The 20,398-nt window shown below is 47.3% G+C and overlaps 1 protein-coding gene across 1 annotated transcript; it reads right to left on the reverse strand.

Moving 5' to 3' along the window:
- Window positions 1-5,176: 5,176 nt before the first annotated feature.
- LOC123166205 (E3 ubiquitin-protein ligase SINA-like 10) lies at window positions 5,177-6,038 on the reverse strand. Its single transcript, XM_044583970.1, has 2 exons — window positions 5,955-6,038; window positions 5,177-5,872 (listed from the first exon to the last, which is right to left on the reverse strand). The coding sequence occupies exons 1-2, from the start codon at window positions 6,036-6,038 to the stop codon at window positions 5,177-5,179; spliced, it is 780 nt and encodes a 259-aa protein (XP_044439905.1).
- Window positions 6,039-20,398: the final 14,360 nt, after the last annotated feature.

Here is a 20,398-nt window from a genome sequence, read left to right on the forward strand (position 1 = left end):
GAACTCCAATTCAAATATTTGTATCCATTTTAGGTTGAATTCAAATTAGAGTACATTGGTCTAGGTGGCGAGATGTTCGGGATAATCTAAACCCTGTTTTCATATGTATATAATTTTTGGCTGAATTGGGACAAGTTTTGGTATAAGCTCCTTGCAAAACCAAAGATTCTCTCAACAAGCCTCGTGGTTCGGAGAGGGAACGTGTCACCTTTGTGTGCGAAACGATATACGCTGCCTCCCCCCAGATTTTCTTTACAGAGGCAACATAGAACTATATGAGTGCCTTGTTAAATTTGGGAATTATTCCAGGTTCGTTTGGCCTTTTTTATACATTAATTGAGTTTCTGGACATTTAATGTGCATAATCCAAATTTGAACTGCAAGCACATGCTCCCGTGCACCAAAGTTGGTTGAAAAATCACATGTGTGTCCTTGGGTGAATTTCTAGGTCCCATGCAAGAAATGGGAATGAAATTCAAACATCTGGGCGTCGTGACTCAGTCGAGAACATCGAGAAACTTGGTTTTTAAATTCATGTAAATCCAAAACTCGCCAGGAAATCATGAAACTTGGCATGGTGTCATGTCATGGCACTAACATGCTGTCTAAAAAATTGGGCCGATTTGGAACAAGTTTTGGTATAAGCTTCTTGCAAACCGGAGCTTCTCTCAAGAAGGCTCGTGGTTCTGAGAGGGAACGTGTCACCTTTGAGTGTGAAACGATATACACTGCCCCCCTTAAGTTTCCTTACAGAGGCAACATAGAACTACATGAGTGCCCTGTTAAATTTTGGAATTATTCCGAGTTCGTTTGGCCTTTTTTATACATTAATTGAGTTTTTGGTCATTTAATGTGCATAATTCAAATTTGAACTACAAGCACATGCTCCCGTGCACCAAAGTTGGTTGAAAAATCACATGTGTGTCCTCGGGTGAATTTCTAGGTCCCATGCGAGAAATGGGAATGAAAATCAAACATCTGGGCATCGTGGCTCGGCCAAGAACATTGAGAAACTTGGTTTTAAAATTCTTGTAAATTCAAAACACGCCTGAAAATCATGAAACTTGGCATGGTGTCATGTCATGGTACTACCATGCCGTGGTAAAAAAATTGGCCGAATTGGCCAATTTTTGGTATAAGCTTCTTGCAAACCGGAGCTTCTCTCAAGAAGGCTCGTGGTTCTGAGAGGGAACGTGTCACCTTCGAGTGGGAAACAATATACGCTGCCTCGCTTGAGTTTCTTTACAGCGGCAACATAGAACTACATGAGTGCCCTGTTAAATTTTGGAATTATTCCGGGTACGTTTGGCCTTTTTATACATTAATTGAGTTTCTGGTCATTTAATGTGCATAATTCAGATTTGAACTACAATCACATGCTCCCGTGCACAAAAGTTGGTTGAAAAATCACATGTGTGTCCTCGGGTGAATTTCTAGGTCCCATGCAAGAAATGCGAATGAAATTCAAACATCTGGGCATCATGGCTCGGCCGAGAACATTGAGAAACTTGGTTTTAAAATTCTTTTTAATCCAAAACATGCCTGAAAATCATGAAACTTGGCACGGTGTCATGTCATGGTACTACCATGCTGTGGTAAAAAAATTGGCCGAATAGGAACAAGTTTTGATATAAGCTTCTTGCAAACCAGAGCTTCTCTCAAGAAGGCTCGTGGTTCTGAGAGGGAACATGTCACCTTTGAGTGTGAAACAATATACGCTGCCCCCCTTAAGTTTCTTTATAGAGGCAACATAGAACTACATGAGTGCCCTGTTAAATTTTGGAATTATTCTGGGTTTGTTTGGCCTTTTTCATACATTAATTGAGTTTCTGGTCTTTTAATGTGCATAATTCAAAGTTGAACTACAAGCACATGCTCCCGTGCACCAAAGTTGGTTGAAAAATCACAGGTGTGTCCTCGGGCGAATTTCTAGGTCCCATGCAAGAAATGGGAATGAAATTCAAACATGTGGGCATCGTGGCTCGGCCGAGAACATTGAGAAACTTGGTTTTAAAATTCTTGTAAATCCAAAACACGTCTGAAAATCATGAAACTTGGCATGGTGTCATGCCATGGTACTACCATGCTGTGGTGAAAAAATTGGCAGAATAGGAACAAGTTTTGGTATACGTTTCTTGCAAACCAGAGCTTCTCTCAAGAAGGCTCGTGGTTCTGAGAGGGAACATGTCACCTTTGTGTGCATAATTCAAATTTGAAATACAAGCACATGCTCCAGTGCACCAAAGCTGGTTGAAAAATCACATGTGTGTCCTCGGATAAATTTCTAGGTCCCATGCAAGAAATGGGAATGAAATTCAAACATCTGGGCGTCGTGGCTCGGCTGGAAACATTGAGAAACTTGGTTTTTTAATTCCTGTAAATCCAAAACACGCATGAAAATCATGAAACTTGGCTTGGTGTCATGACATGGCACCATCATGCTGTGGTAATTTTGCTGTCCGATTTGCGAAGGCGCACACATTAACAATCAACAAAGTCATTTTCGAACAAGTGATGTCACGTTACAATCGGAAACACAAGTATTATTGAAACCATGGGCATTCTATTTACCATTTACGTGCCGCCATGCGTCCCCTTTTTTTATTAGCTAGGAGGCGTCGTGCAGGGTAGCTATTTGAGTACGGGAGGCGTGCGATCAAACCCCTGCGCGTGCTTATCGGGAGGAGAGCCCATTGACCTCCATCTGCCGTCCACCTCTCTCCCAAGGTTTCCATTAATGGCGCCCGACCCTCTGTTTAATGGTGTGGCTATGTCTCACTCGACTGAGATTTAAGAGAGAAAAAAGAAAATCTAAAAAGAAATTTTTGCACGGATCTTGATGTAAGAGTCGACGGATCTATATAGCATCTACTGCGACTTATAGCAAGACTGATGAATATATATAAGGACGACGAGAGTGGATAATAATTGTCTTACATAATTAGGCAGATAATTAGAAAAGCCACATGCTGCTATGCCCGAAATACACAAGGGCAAAAGAAGAAGGAAGACGCATACAATGATCTGGCTCGCTGATCTCGACTTTCTTTATGCGCTGCAGGTCGTGGAGACTAGTTCTCACGGCAAGCGGCGATGATCTCTTTCATCAGTTTCATGTCCTTAATATGCTGCCTGGCAGCATCCATGGATTCCTCCACCAGCCTTTTGCGCTTGATGCGGAGCATGGCATTCTCGTCCATAAGTTTCTTGACGATGATGCCCGTCCTCTGCAACAAGGCAGCGGTCTCCTTCGCCTACTTCGCCCTTCCGGCGATCTTCGCCCTCAGTAGGTCGCCCTCGGCCGGAGCTTCGCATTTCCCTCCCCTAGTTGCCGGATGATGCCGGTAGCCTCGTCCTGCAACCTCGCCCAGCCGGAGATCTAATCCATCTGGCTATGCACGATCGCATGCATGCGCCTGTAAGAGTCCTCGCCTGCCCACGAGAAATTTTCCCAGGCCGCCGCGGCGCGACGGGAACTCTGTGCTGCTTCGGCGGCGCGGCGGGACATCTCTGCTGCTTCCGCGACGCGGCCGGACTAGTCTGCTACATCGACGGCACGGCGGGACCTCCGTGCTGCTTCGGCGACGCGGCGGGACCTTTGTGCTGCTACTGCTGCGCGGCTGGACATGTCGGCTGCTTTTGCGACGAGGCGGGACATCTCTCGTGCTTCCTCTTCCATGCTCGCCTCTCCCTGGTGGAAATCTCTCGACCCAGAACTCACGGTGGCCATGGCAGAGGCAAAGGAATGATGCTGAATGACTTGATTGTTTTTTGTGGATGAGGAGTTGAGGAGGAATGTGCAGTCATCTTGGCATAGTAGTATTTGTAACCGAGTACTACTAATACGCTCCTAAGTGGGAAACTGTTTAGGTTGTGATCGGTGTGAACAGTTTTCCAATTAAATATAGCATGGTAGTAATTTGGAATGTGACGAGATGCAAGCTCAAAATTTATTGACGGTTCTAGTTTCGAAGTGAGGCACTATTCCCGGATGGCGTAACGAATGGGCACGTGTTCTCGGGCCGTGGTTGTAGCATATGCCATGGTACTTCTTTTTCTACTGCTGTGTACGTGCAATAACTGGCACCGTTGGATACATATCTTACGGTTATTGTGGTGTTCGACAGGAATAGCCTCGTGGCGAGCTATAGACTAGTCTTTTTTTCACACGCATTACATCGACACATGTCATCTCTCTCCCTTTTTCCCACACACACACCTATCTCTCGGGACTTCTCGCACGCACCATCTCTAGCTCCCTAGGTTGATGCCACCCACATACACTTGTACTCTGAGTTTAGTACGTCATACAGGAAGAGAAGAGGTGCACGCACGCACTCGTCCTCTCTCACACACGCATCTATAGCTACGAATTGTAGTGTTCTCAACCATCTGATTGGCTCTATCATAGGTTTCACGTTGCTCCTTGGCCTTGAGATTGAGAAGTTTAAAACGCGGAGGCTAAGCTGGAGGCGCGAGGTTTTGGTTAATGTGTGGGCCGCACACGGCACCAACATGACACGAGCTTCGTCTGGTTGGCGCGCAGTCGGATGGGTTGTCCAAGTATAGACACAACCAGGCCCTCCTTGGTATCTGCGCCTCGACTTATGCGCAGAGAAATTAGGATCGAAGGGAGTACTACTAGTAGGCTGGTTGTAATGGGGAGTATCATATACTAGTATCATGCATATGATACTACCTCCCTAATGCATAGTATCATGTACTAGTATCACATAGTACTCTATTTATTGCCATGCATGACACAAAGTAGCATAGCATTTATTATGATACGGTATCATGATATGATACTCTACCTTCTTTTTCTTCATTTAATTCTATGACACCTCATCAAAATGGCCTAGTTGGCATGCATGATACTACCATTACGACCAGCCATAGTAGTACTACTTTGATGTGTTGCCTCAACTCGCACAAGTATGCAACACTTCCTGAACAAACATGCATATAAGCTGTTATACTTCTTACCCAAAGGATCTTTATATCCAACAGACACAAAATATCTGTTCGACTGTTGGAAATTACTTTAACTGTTGATCTGATGTCGAAGTAATTGCTGCATCACCACCAAAACCCACCATCTCTTAAGCTAAAGTAGACCGAGCTAACCCCTATATTAGCATATTACTAAGATACACAGAAGGCATTGTAGAATCATTTAGGACGTGAGCTTGTCAATCTGAATGTGGAGGGACACCAGCTTAGCCCCGGCCAGCGGCTTGGGTGGAATTGTGAAGAAGGTGAGCTCCTGCACAGCGACATCGCCGGGATCCTTGCTGCATGTCACCTCCATTTCCACCTTGACAGCGTCGGTCCTGCCTTTGGGCTCCCCCGGCGGGCCGTTCGCCCACAGCTTCGCCACGTAGTGCGGTAGTGGGGATGCCCCCGCTTTGATGCAGACGACCGACACGGCGATAGGCGCGCCGATGTCGAGCACACCGCCGACCAAGAAAAATGCGCGGCCGTCCTCCTCCGCGAACGGCAAGAGTCGTGGCTCCGACAGTGGCACTTGCAGCTGGAGCGCGTTGCCGTACTGGATCCTATGCATGGGCATGGCATGCACGGTGGTGATGTGGTGGGAGAGCGCTGGCGGCGGGCCTTCGTAGCCGCAGACGGGCACGAGGCATTTGCAGGGCGCGAGCGGACACACGCTCAGGTGATCGGCGAGCTTGTGGTAAGTGACGTAGAGCCCACAGCCTTCGTGCGGGCACTCCACCCTCGCCGAGGAGAGGACGGCGTCCACCGCCGTGTTCCGCACGTCGAAGCCACCGCCACGCTCACACTTCTGGCACTGCCGCTGGTTCCCGGGGCGCTCGACGCAGCAGTCCGCGCAGGCCAGGTGCCCTCCCTTGCACTGCGCAAATCAATCGAACAGCACATCAATCAAGAAACCTGCACCTTGCTCGATCAGCCGAACGGACGAGGTATATTCGAACCTCATACACTGGAGGCTTCAAGGGGCGGAGGCACAAGGGGCAGTGGAGCAAGGTGAGGTCCATCGAGACCATAGAGAGCTCCATCGTCGGGTCCTGTTCCGTCTGCATGATCTCGCCCTCCTCGTGCACAACCATCTCTCGCTTTATTAGGGCCGGGGCATTACAAAGCTTTACCGTCACATATTCATACTACTTCAAGGTGCATCAAATCAACACATGCAAGTATCAAAAGGAGAGTCACGACATGCATACATGCATTGTAATTAATGCATCGGTAAACGCAAATTATTGAAATATATCGAGTGCAGTGCTTTGATCTGTCGTGTCAACTTGTACAAGACCGAGAAGTTTGATTACTACAACGCCCCCTCTCCCTTGCGGACTGAGCTCCGGTGCCTTAACTGCACCTGCCTTTGGCTGCAGGACAGGTGGGCGACCCACCTGCTGGGCCCACCTGTCATACACGCAAAGGCAGGAGCAGTAAGTCAATGAAGCTGCGTCCCTCCCTCGCCCATGAGCGTGGTGGCTGGCATGACTAGGAGAAGCTTTGGCTATACGCTGTCCCTCCCGCACGCAGTGGACATGCAGCAGTTCATTCCGTGTTAGATGGCCAGAAGCATACTGTAGTACTTCTCCACTGCAGTAGTACTCCATCATTGTTTGACTTCCCGAAGAGGCGAAGAGCCAAGCGCAATCCGGACGCTCGTGTGGCAGTTTCGGGCTTCTTTGATTCAAAGGATTCTCAAAGGAATTTTGGAGGATTCTAATCCTTAGGAATTTTTCCTATCTTCGTTGTTTGACTCATAGGATTGTAAACCATAGGAATTTTTCCATAGAATTCATTTGCACTAGATTTCATAGGAAACTTTCCATCCACTCAAACCTCTTTGAAAGAATCCTAAGTTTTTTCTATGCACAATCAAACACTCATACAATCCTGTAGGATTCAAGACGACATTCCACTCTAATCCCATGCTTTTCCTATTCCCGCGTTTTGGAAATCCTACGAATCAAAGAGGCCCTTCATGTGTAGAGTAGTCTAGGATAGCGTGTACCGTGCTTGTAAGCTTAAAATCGTTGGGGTCGGCTCCATGCTACGAGGCCGTCTTGAAGCTTTTTTTATTAAAATAATCTTCTGGCCCTACCTGTCATCCTGGTGATTGTAATTTGCACGCTCATCTAGTCAAGACAGGAATATATATTTTAATTTGTGGTGGGGTAAATGTTAGGGGTTGCAGCAAATGGAGTATTGTACATTGCGGGTCTTTCAGCCAAGTTTAGAGGCAACCATGTGGGCCAGTGCTATGATGTGTCGCGTCAACTCGTACAACGAGGAGAAGCTTATTTTACTACTATGCCTTCTCCTCGCCATTGCGCCGTTGGCCCTCTTTTGCTTAGTACTCCTCGTTTTTACTGCGAATAAATTTGGTCAGTCAAACTACACAAGTTGATCAATGGAACATCTACAGTACTAAACTATTAGTATGAATACGTCATGGGATCTATAATATGATTTCTATTGTGATGTTTATATTCTAATAAAAGTAATCAAACTCTCAAGCTGATTGACCAACCTTATAGCGATAAAAGAACTGGGAGTACTACAACAAGGCTATCCCTCTCCCGCTCCAGCTGTGGAGTGGACATGCAGCAGTGGATTCGATACTGTAGTAGCAGTAGTAGTAACATCATTGTTCGTCTTCTCGAAGAGGCGAAGAGCCAAGCGCAACCCGAGCGTGGAAGTTGCGAACCTTGGAGCACACATATAGCCAGGCTCTTGCATGAGACAAAATTGCTATGTGAGCCCACTATTGTAGTACTTGCTAGTGTAGCCCTGTAAACTAGAAAGGAGTATTTGCCTTTCTAGAGATTTCAACAAGTGACTAGACTACACTGGGATGGAGTACATATGGAGCAAAATGAGTGAATCTACACCGTAAATAAATACGTAGTTCTCTCGTTTTCCTCTTCGCCTTGGTCACGGTGCACAATATTGAGTATACTAGTACTATCATCTTGAAATTTACGAAGTCACCATAGGCACCTCGTCGTCGACGGGGACGTCTCCTGACACGCGATAGACGTGAGCGGCAGTCGCCTCCATAGGTGCTTGAATGCCAAGGAGGGAGAGGGTAGCGGTTCCTGAGACGTTGAACGGTCAATGATGCATCCTCGATTACATGCAGAGGGAATTAATTGTAGAAGCAGAATAGAGCCAGCACGATGTGAATGCAACAAAGTTTGGACTCTCATATAAAGGTGCCCCACCACTCCAATCCATCTACTCCTAGTCTCTGCGCAACACTGCTCACTCCAATCCAAGACCAAGTGACCAGAAGCCACAAGCACCTATGGAGGCGATGGACGCGAGCGACAGTCGGCTGTGCCAAATCATCCAAGGTGCTGGCCTGTGGGCCCGCATCGCGCAGCGTTTCCAGACGGTGCTGGCGACCGCCGGTGTCGTAGCCCTCGCCGACACGGGCTTCTCCTCTCGCATGGACGACATGATGGTCAACTCCATCCGCAAGTTCACCACCGTCAAGAAGCACGCGGACGACCTTGCCGTACTACTCCAGCCCGCGCGCCTAGGCTCCCCATTGCCTGCCACCCTAATCGGCCTCCATGGTGATGAACTCTTTCAAGCCCTGGTGGCCCTGCAGGTGCCGGAGGTCACGACGAAGAATGTGCACCTCGACCTCCACATCCACGTCTACGAGGAAATCGTCTACATAGGCCACTACAAGGCCAGCGAGGACAGAAAGACGTTGGCCTTCTTCCAGCGGCTGGAATCTTTGGATGCCATTGTTCATAAGCACGTCGACCTGGCCCCGAAAGCCGCTGCTACTTAGCCGCCGTTCGGTGGGCCGGCGCCCTGAGTCGAGGAGGTGGACATTGTCGATGGATGCATCTCTTCTTCTTGCCTCCTGTAACCAGCACTGTATCGCCTCGTGGCCTTAATGTTTTATTAGTATAGTACTCCCTCCGTTCCCAAATATAAGTCTTTCTAAAGATTCCAGCAAGTGACTACATACGGAGCAAAATGAGTGAATCTACACTCTAAAATATGTCTACATACATCTGTATGTTGTATTCCATTTGAAATATCTAAAAAGGCTTATATTTAGGAATGGAGGGTGTATATGGCATTTTTATTCCAGTCGTAACGTTTTCACTATGAGGTGGGGCTGCAGTTGAGCAAACCGACCATCGGCAAATCCCCCCCCCCCGCCCACCGGGCGTCGGCTGAGTTTAGAATTAGAAGAGAGAAACGAGGGGGAAGAGCTAGCTGTAGCACGGACGCTGTTTTCAGATGGGACTCGTGTTGATAGAATAGGAGTACTGAGCACTCGTACCTCTTTTTTGAGGGAAATGGTAGTCGTATGTCTAGTACTACCACTAGTTCGGTGCGTGTGACCTATACCTGTCATCACTTTCGGTCTCCTTCTCAAACCGCAGCTACGCTTCACCGTACATATTTTTTCACGCATTTATCCTCCTATAGCTATATGTACTCCTAGGCTATTTCCACGTGCTCCCTTTCGCCGACATGTGGGACATAGAGCATCTGGGTCGCAGTGCATGCACGACTCGGAGCATATGCCGGGGTACTTCACATTTCAGACCTCATGAATTACATGCAAACCCCCCGCAGAAGAATAAATAAATAAATTACTACACGAAACTGGATTATTTTCGTAGAAACCGGAGCACATTCATGAAATTTTGGACATAACACGTTTATGAAAAACTACCAGACCTAAACCAGTCTATGGGCCTCTTTGATTCGCAGGATACGGAAAACACAGGAATGGGGAAAGTATGATGGCGATGAACCAAGACGAGGAGAACTCTAACTCAGTTAGAGGTTAGAGTTAGATTCTAACCCTGAACTAACTCTAAACCAAAGAGGTGTATGGATGGCAGGGTTAGATTGACAATACATGTTCTTTCTCAATCATTTGACTACTTTGGACCCTATTTCCTGCCGGATTTGGTGTGGCCGGCTCTTGTGTGGCCTCCTCCCGCTCACCATCTTTACAAATCAAGCATGCAAAACATGATAAATTTTACTTTGTCCATACAAATGAGATATCCCACTTAAACATACAAGTCCTCAATCAAGCTTACAAAAAACAATACACTCCGTGAAACAAAGCATGAGCTAACTCATCACAGAAGTCATTCACGATAGGGAGGGAGCCCGGAGCCCCTCACGCACCCAGGGAGGAGCTCGTCATCGTTGCTCTGGAGGAAGGCTCTGTAGAGCCAAAGCCCCAGGAACCCCTTCGACGCCGGCACTTGCAAGTTGAGGTCAACACCGGCATGGGTAGCAGGGCCACTTGCCGATGACTGCGAACCGAATCTTTGTGCCTCTAGAAATAATGCAAGCCTGAAACTGAAATACCTAGAAAGGTGAACTGAATCTTTGGGCCTCTAGAAGTAATGCAAGCCTGAAACTGAAATACCTAGAAAGGTGAACTGAATCTTTCGGCCTCTAGAAATAATGCAAGCCTGGAACTAAAATACCAAGAAAGGTGAACTGATTCTTTGGGCCTCTAGAAATAATGCAGGCCTGAAACTGAAATACCTAGAAAGGGGAACTGAATATTTGGGCCTCTAGAAAGATTTATTACCTCCTCAAGCAGCATCAAACAATCCAATGCATGCACCACAAATCTATACCAAGTTTAATCAGGATCTACTTTTCCAAATCAGAATTAGCGCTAGAGCGAGCAAGATCAATGATATGGTTGTGAGACAGAGAAGGAACGAATAAACTCACCCCTCTCGCGACCTCCCTGGTAGATGCGCCGCCGCCACGCACGACATCGGGATAAAAATGACCGGTGAAGGGGGAGCGGGCGAGCTTCGAAGGCCGGAGGGAGAGGGCGGATGGAGGAGGGCGGCGGAGGCCGGAGGAGAGGGCGGCCGGAGGAGAGAGAGGGCGAGCGGCGGAGCGGCGCTTGGGCGGGTGGCCCGATGGGGAACAGAGAGGAGTCGTGCGAGGGGGGCGGAGGGAGCGATCTGGTGCGGGCAGGGGAGATTTTTTTAGTTCTCTTTTAGTGGGCCCGAGGAGAACTAACCCAATTAGAACCTCTCCACCGGGCTAGTTTTTTTAGCTGGGTTAGAGCAAACTAGCTCAAACTAACCCCTCATGTTTGGATAATTGGAGGCTATTTCAACCCAAACTAGCTCTAACTGAGGGATCCAAACAAAGAGGAGTAGTATTGTACATGCTACAGTCTGGATAGTAGCACATTGTTTTTTACGGCCATATCAGCACATTGTTTTCTACTGCCGGTTCACTGGGCTGTCGTGGTTCGCACTCCTCCGACGTGAGTAGTAGTACTACTAGTATATACTGCATGATTATTTGCTCCTTCTTACTACTACGTACTTCGCCGACATGTGGGAGAGCCAGCATCCGGGTCGACGTGTCATGCACCAGATTAGAGTGCGGAACGGAAGGGGGGCATCACCCCGGTCGTACTGCCAGTAATTCATGACTATAGTGAGTAGTCATATCACAAGTCTTTCCAGCAGTAACGCGTCGTCAAATCGCACAGCCAGACCTTTCCAGCAGTAAGTAAGTTGAATCCGCTACTCCCCCACCCTCATCGCCTCTCTGTCAAACCGCCTACGCGAAAACTGCCGCGCGTACTGCCCGGGAAAAGCCCCGCCCTCAACTTTTAACTACGCGAAAATAGTTCGAGCTTGTTCGTTCTATATAAATACTAGTACTGTATATTTATTCACCCGTGGGGTTGTTCAATGAATGGAGGGCCGGGGAGCACAAGTGAACAATACTACTACTAGTAGTAGTAAGTAGGAGTCGTACAGTTAGTCACCTTAAATAGAGAGTTTCTTTTCTTTAATGCCACGTACACAAATTGAAACGCTTGTTGTGGACAGAAAAAGATAATCACTCCACTATATATGTATGCAGGGGCCTGAGCGCTTGCTTTACTAGGGTTGCTCTCTTCATTCTCTCATCCTCTCCAGATCTAAACAAGACAGCGGTAGCGACATTTTCTCTCTGCTCACCGCTGGTCACGGATCCGGCCGGACCCCTTAGGCTGGTGTGTGTGTAGAGGACTAGGTGCATCGTTCACGTGGTCATCGTCGGCGAGGGAGGAAACCCACAGCTGCCGGAGGGGCCCGATCCTCTGCCCGTGCCGTTCTCTCTGACACAGCGCCAGCTCGGGAGGTCCTCCGACCCTTCTTCCTCCCTGCCATATTGTGCGCAGATCCGACCTGCTGCCGCCGACATCCCGACGACCCTCAGGTATAAGTTCTTCGAAAGCGGCCTTGCTCTACTACCCCAGCTCCCCACGTGTCTGCATGTGCATCTTTTCTACTCCCATCAGCTCTTCCAAAGCCACCTAAATTTTTAGTATTATTAGAGGTAAAGCTAGTTCATGCATTCGAATCTAGGACTTGGTTCAAACAATGAAGAAAGGGGGGAAAGTTGTAGCATGAATCTAGGACTTGATTCAAAGAGGAAATAATATGGTGGAAGTAGTAGAGACTGGATACCCAACCGGTCTCTGTGTTGAAAAGGGAAATAATGGGAAAACGCGGTACAAACTGGATAAGGAACAGATCTATGGTTGAAAAAAGGATAGAAAGTGGCGGCTGGTGGACAAGTCAACAGAGTATTTCCAGGATTAGATTTGTTACCCTCACATAGTAAAAGGTCTCCAGGATTAGAATTGCTGCCCTCACTTAGTAAAAGGTCTCCAGAATTAGATTTGCTGCCCGCGCATAGTAAAAGGTCTCCAGGATTAGATTTGCTGCCCTCACATAGTAAAAGGTCTCCATGATTAGATTTGCTGCCCTCACAGAGCATGAACAATCTCGGCATCACCACTTTATGCCTCCTTGTAGGTACATTGTGCTGATGCGTCCACTGTCGCATGTCCTTATACCAACCTTTTGCTGTTGTTAATGTAAGGGCGCATGTAAAATGAAGCGATCACACTGTTACCTTAAGGACATGTCTAACCAGTGTTATTGTTAATCTAATGCCTCCAGTGATATGATGCAATTAAACTATGTTACAAATGGTACTCCTGCTGTTTTCCCCAGTATGATAAGTAAGTTGCTCCTTTACGCTGTTGAGTGTCCTGGTGTCCCCACGGTCCCATGCCCTTAAACCAACTCTTTAGCTGCTGTTGATTTACTGTATCTGGTAAACAAGCAATGCCACCATTAAAGTAATCCCATATTTGATGAATGTCATTGTTGATCGTAATGCTTCCGGTAACATGAAGCATTGCTGACGTTTTAAAATTTCTACTGTCCTTGCGTGATTGCCATGAACATAATTAAGATGCTTCTTTTCATTTCGTGTATGTTTCGTATATTCTTATTGACCAGCAACTGTTTACTTTCTATCTTTTTGTGCAGATAGGGATATCCATTTCACCTTGTTGCTATTGTGACCTTTTGGTGAACTGCACAAAACACTTTTTTTGGAATGAGTGTCTTGTGCAGTTCAACTAAAATGTCACGTGGGCAACATCTCTCAATTTTGGTGGAACTGCACAAAATGGTGATTGGAGTTTCCAAAATCTCCGTCAAATTCTGCTGGTAATCTCGTGCAACATTTTATTAGCCTTTGCAAGATGAGCCGTCACTGTCACCACAATGGCACTTTATTTTAGTGGAACTGCACAAAAGGATAAGCAAATTATAGTTGCACCTTACATGAGCCGGACAGCCAACCTTAATGTTCCTCAATTTTAGTGCAACTACTAAAGAAGAACCTGCCAGCTCACGAGAGCAAGTACTTCTTGCTAGCTGAATGATGCAATCTTTGCTTCATTTCAGGTGAACTGCAGAAAAAGGCGCATGAATTGAATCATGGAACTCCAGGCTGGCCTCATCCGAGTGGAGCTGCAGGTTGAGTTCAAGGAGTGCCATTATTATAGTAATCATTCACTTCTTATTTGTGTTGTGCAAACAGAATACTCAACTACAGATGTTGTGACGGTCAAGAGCATTCGCCAAGTTCTTTGGTTGTATGACACGGCTAGCCAAGATGGATTTAATCCCGATTTTCACTTTATCAAAAGGCTCTAATGGGTTGGTTCTGAATCTTGCAAGCTGGGAATCAATGAGATGTGTAGGCATCTTTGTTGTACTTATTATTTGAATCTTATTTGTTGGTTCTGAATCTTGCAAGCTGGGAATCAATGAGATGTGTAGGCATCTTTGTTGTACTTATTATTTGGATCTTATTTGTTGGTTCTGAATCTTGCAAGCTGGGAAACACGGCATGATGATGCAGAGGACAACAACCATAACAAACAGTTCAAACTTGGTAGTATTATCTGTGTGAAAGTGCGACAAATGTGCTGATCGTGTGCGTCCTGAGAATAATAATTCTAATTGTTGTGCATGTTGATCCTGTGGCACTGATAGAACGAGCCAATGCATTGCTTGTTTTAAGTATAAATTTCTATTAAAGCTAATTAAATTTAAGTAAAGTGACCACTAACTCTTGTTATTACAGTACCAATACAGACCCGCTCGTGAACCGACGTATGGCCAGAGTAGGTTTCTTAATGGAGGCGTTTGAATGCGCCGAGGGCGCATCTTCTGCCGGGCGTGCAGCAGGCGAGGGAGGCTAGTAACTGTTATCGCCTGTACACACTCAGTTTACTGTTGAATCCAGTTCCCCAAGAGCTGAAAAACGAATTGATGCCGCCGCCTACCCACTCGTTCACTTGAAGAGACTCCAATGGCGATCCGAGGGGTGAGCCTGCTGGATATGGACTTCAGCAAGGAGTTCCCCTTTGAGTTCGCCGTTCAGTCCTATGGCTGCACCAAGTTGAATGTGATGTACACCAACGATCCGGACTCGGTGAAGCTCTGCCTCGCCGAGTTCACGCAGTACCTACAGGACGAGAAAGCACAAGGTCACAGGACTAGACCTTGTGCCCATCCATTCGTCTCCTGACAGGGACCAGCGGATCGCCGTCGCCCAGGTATGTGTGCAGGACGAGGTTCTCATCTACCACTGCTATAGGGCCATCAGAGGTTCTGGAGCATTCGTCCGTTTCATCGGCAGCGCCGACTGCACCTTCGCTACGGTGGAGAGAAGGAAGAACGCGACGATTCGGCCATCTGGTGCAACAAGCTTGTCGACATCCAAAAGCAATACAAGATCATCGGCAACGGGCAGGAGAAGGACTCCGTGGTTGACCTCATCGAGACCATCATCGACCCCTGATACGCCAACATGAAAGAAGACAACGATACCAAAGGACCTAAACATGTGGGAGGTACCTCTGAATCTAGCCTACATAACCTACGCGGCCAAGGACGCATACGCATGCTACGGCATGTACAGGCGGATCTTGGACATGAGGGCGTGTCTGCTTCCCGTAACCGACGAGTACATGGACAGCCGCAGCATCATGATCAAGCGTGCCAGGAAGGTCTAGATGTTGTACTTTATCTGTTTATAAGCACCTTTATCATCTGAGTGTTTCATGCATTAGCCTATGTGTCGTAATTATTTGTTTTGTCCGAAATATTTCTTTTAAGAAACCATTAAACTGTTTGCTTTTTTAGTGGCTATTTGCTTATGTATGTAACTAGTTCACACGTCCGTTTAAAAAAAAACTAGTTCACTCAGCTGCCGTGCTTTGAATCTCCTTCCTCCCAACATATTCCCCTTCTCAGGTGGACCCAGCAGGTCTTGTACACAGACATATGGGACCAACCACCTATCCATTTGTATTTCTTTATTTTGTTCAATCTTTCGTCCTCTTCCTATAAAGCGGCTGGCCATCATAGCCTATGGCGTTGGCCAGGCCATCCCTCTACTCCCACACATTGTCCGGCGGCGGCAGCTCCACCAGCCCACCCTCCACCCGAACAAGTCAACCCTCGTACTCCCCTCCACCTGCGTCTTCCCCCGCTCCGATTCGTTCGGTTTGAGATCTCGACGTCGTCCTCCGCCTTGGTGCTCTCGCCGCGGTGCCACCGTCTATCGTTCCCAACATGGTCAGCAAAACAAGAGGAATCGGGAGACAATTGTTCGTCGAGAGGCTGACAGTCCCGGGCCCACTGGGTCCATGGCCTAGGTTTTGTTGTTTAACATGGGCAGCCCATGACATGTTTCAACATTTTTTGGATCCAGCAGGTATCAAGTGGCCTCTGGGCCTCCCAACCTAGCTTGTCTATAACATCAGCAGCCCAAGTTATGTTTGTTTTTTCAAGACGACGCACAGCTCAGTTCTATTTTTCTATAAGAATGCAAAACTGAACCTATGTTTTCTATAAGAATGCAAAACTGAACCTATATTTATTTCTTATTTTATTACATATAAATATAATAGAAACAACATAAGGTTCCGTTAAACCTGTTGTTCGTCCAACCATTTTATAGACCTTCCCACTTCCTTTATTTCTCATTTTCATTAATCCTATATCTAAATTTTCTCCCACTTTCTTTTTGATGTAAACTGAGTTTTCTCCCAGTACTTTTCCCTAGAACCAACTCAACTGTCCCACGTCCAGCCTAAAAATTAATAATACCCCACGTCCTATTAACTCATCAAATTAAAATGATATTTTATTTCGTAAATTGAAAGTTCTTACAAAATAATAATAATAATTGTTTATATATAACTTGGCAAGTTAACTCCTAGTGATTGCGTACATAAGCTTGCAAATATTTTACTGACCAATGCAATAATAGACGTGCAATCATGTGTTTATGTTTTTATAACATTTCTCCGTCCAGCCCAACATGATATTTTCACCCAGCCCAGCAAGTCCGCGGATTTCGAGAAAAATGCAAATGGGCTTTAAATTCTACCATATATATAAACGGGGTGCATAGATGCTACATCATTGTTTCACCCAGCCCACCAAATGGACTAAAAAACAAATGGACTGGCTGACATGTGGGCCAGTAGGTCGAAGCCTAAGCAAGGCGTTGGATTTACATCCAACGGCCGGCATTCTTCTTCAATCTCTCGTCTTCTTCCCCCAGCGCTGCCGGGACCGCCTGCTCCAGCCTCCGGCATCCAGCGGCGTTGTTTTGCGCGCCTCAGCGAAACGCTACCCCGCCAACGGCCAGGCCATCCCTCCACTCCGCACCTCCTATTATTCTCAGCCGAGTGTAGGCCCACCCCGCACCCGAACCAGTCAAGATTCCCACTCCTCTCTGTCTGCGACTCCACTGTCGCGTCTTCTCCATCTCTGGGTCGTTCCAGTCTGGGGCCTCGTCGTCGTCCACCGCCTCACTGCACTCGGCGCGGCGTGGTCAACAAATGAGAGTCATCGGAAGAGTACTATACATGGAGAGCCTGACGGCTGGGACCCACGAGGTCCATGGTCGCACGCAAGGAAAGTTCCTCCTTATTAAGTTGTTTCCTCCCCTGACAACTGGGACACACCGGCTGTATCTTCGCACGGAAGGAAGTGCCTCCTTGTTATGTGAAAAAACCATTCCTCCTGATGATAGTTGGACCCAGCATATTTGGTGGCTGACTTGTGGGCCTACTAAGCGGACGTGTACACAAGGCTTTGTCAACTTAATCAACAAATGATTCTAGCAGCTGGACCGTTGGATGTTAATCCAACAGCCGTGCTCCTTCTTCAACCTCTGTTCTTGCTCCTGTCTCTCGTGGGTGGCAGTGCTGCCGCGTACCCGAACCAGTCAAGTTTCCCACTCCTCTCCATCTGCGACTCCACTGCCGCGTCTTCCCCATCTCTGGGTCGTTCCAGTCTGGGGCCTCGTGCTACCTCTTGAGCACTGCGTTGGTTTTCCCTTGAAGTGGAAGGGGTGATGCAGCAAAGTAGCGTAAGTATTTCCCTCAGTTTTTGAGAACCAAGGTATCAATCCAGTAGGAGGCCACGCACGAGTCCCTCGCACCTACACAAACAAATAAATCCTCGCAACCAATGCAATAAAGGGGTTGTCAATCCCTTCACGGTCACTTACGAGAGCGAGATCTGATAGATATGATAAGATAATATTTTTGGTATTTTTATGATAAATATGCAAAGTAAAATAAAAGGCAATAAAAACAACTAAGTGTTGGAAGATTAATATGATGGAAAATAGACCCGGGGCCATAGGTTTCACTAGTGGTTCTCTCAAGAGCATAAGTATTTACGGTGGGTGAACAAATTACTGTTGAGCAATTGACAGAATTGAGCATAGTTATGAGAATATCTAGGTATGATCATGTATATAGGCATCACGTCCGAGACAAGTAGACTGCCTCCTGCCTGCATCTACTACTATTACTCCACACATCGACCGCTATCCAGCATGCATCTAGAGTATTAAGTTCATAAGAATAGAGTAACGCTTTAAGCAAGATGACATGATGTAGAGGGATAAACTCATGCAATATGATATAAACCCCATCTTGTTATCCTCGATGGCAACAATACAATACGTGCCTTGATGCCCCTACTGTCAGTGGGAAAGGACACCGCAAGATTGAACCCGAAGCTAAGCACTTGTCCCATTGCAAGAAAGATCAATCTAGTAGGCCGAACCAAACTGATAATTCGAAGAGACTTGCAAATATAACCACTCATACATAAAAGAATTCAGAAGATTCAAATATTGTTCATAGATAAACTTGATCATAAACCCACAATTCATCGGTCTCAACAAACACACCGCAAAAGAAGATTACATCGAATAGATCTCCACAAGAGAGGGGGAGAACATTGTATTGAGATCCAAAAAGAGAGAAGAAGCCATCTAGCTAATAACTATGGACCCGAAGGTCTGAGGTAAACTACTCACACATCATAGGAGAGGCTATGGTGTTGATGTAGAAGCCCTCCGTGATCGATGCCACCTCTGGCGGAGCTCCGGAACAGGCCCCAAGATGGGATCTCACAAGTACAGAAGGTTGCGGCGGTGGAATTAGGTTTTTGGCTCCGTATATGGTAGTTTGGGGGTACGTAGGTATATATAGGAGGAAGGAGTACGTCGGTGGAGCAACAGGGGGCCCACGAGGGTGGAGGGCGCGCCTGGGGGGTGGGGGTAGGCGCGCCCCCTACCTCGTGCCCTCCTGGTTGATGTCTTGACGTATGGTCCAAGTCCTCTGGATCACGTTCGTTCCAAAAATTACGTTCCCAAAGGTTTCATTCCGTTTGGACTCCGTTTCATTTTTTTTCTGCGAAACTCTGAAATAGGCAAAAAAACAGCAATTCTGGGCTGGGCCTCCGGTTAATAGCTTAGTCCCAAAAATAATATAAAAGTGTATAATAAAGCCCAATAATGTCCAAAACAGAATATAATATAGCATGGAACAATAAAAAATTATAGATACGTTGGAGACGTATCACCTCGCCGTCGTCCACCGGCCTTGGTGCGCTCGGCACGGTGTGGTCAACGTGGTCAACAACCGAGAGTCGTCGGAAGATGACTGTACGTGAGAGGCTGACAGTGGGGACACACCACGCCCATGGACGCATGCATGCAACTGCATCCTTTTTACCCTGAAAATTAATGTTTTCTCCCCCTGACTGCTAGGACCCACCAGCTACATCTTCGCACGCAAGGAAGTACGTCCATATTACGGGCAAAAAAATATCCCCCTGACAGCTGGGACCCAGCAGCTATATCTTCACACGCAAGGAAGTGCGTCCTTATCCTCCCTGACAGCTGGGACCCACCCGGTCGAAGCGTACATACTGTTGTCTGTCTTGTCGGAACGTGTACGTACATACTGGTCGATCGGTCTCTCTGCAAGTATGAACCGTGGCCGAGTAAGTAGCGGCACATGACATAGTAGAGCCCCCCATGTAGCAGTTCAGGCTATCCCGTCTAAACCGTGTACATGTACGTACAGCCACATGCCAAAAAATACGGCCACGTACGTACATACGGGCGGGGTCTCGAACGCCTACTCGTGCATACGTACGGCCAGATCTCGTGTACATGGCTGGGTCGGAACGGAGAAAGTGTGTCGTTTCGTGTTCATGGGGAGGCAACGGAATGCGTCGTGTTCATCGGGAGGCAACGGAACGCGTGATGTTCATCAAGAGCCAACCGGCTTAGACGGAACAGCCAATGGAAACGAGGCCTGGCGTGCCGCGGAACGGAGGAAACGGCTTTGTGTTCGTCCGGCCACGGTCGAAACGGGATCCTGTTCATCGGGAGGGGTCTGGCGTACCGCAAAACAGAGGAAACGGACTTCTCTTGGACCTCCTACGGTTTAAAACGGGGTCCTGTTGACCGGGAGGGGTGTGGCGTACCGCAAAACGGAGGAAACGGACTTGCGTTGGAGCGCTACGGTTGAAATGGGGGTCATGTTCATCGGGAGGGGTGTGGCGTACCGCAAAACGGGACTCCACAGGACACTGTTCATCTCCCCCGTCGACCTCCTCCACAAGCTACTGTTCATCCACCGTCGACCTCCTCCAGCCTCCACCTGCGACTGTTCATCCATGGG

Source organism: Triticum aestivum, chromosome 7D (assembly GCF_018294505.1).
Source record: "Triticum aestivum cultivar Chinese Spring chromosome 7D, IWGSC CS RefSeq v2.1, whole genome shotgun sequence".
Taxonomy (NCBI): Eukaryota; Viridiplantae; Streptophyta; class Magnoliopsida; order Poales; family Poaceae; genus Triticum; species Triticum aestivum.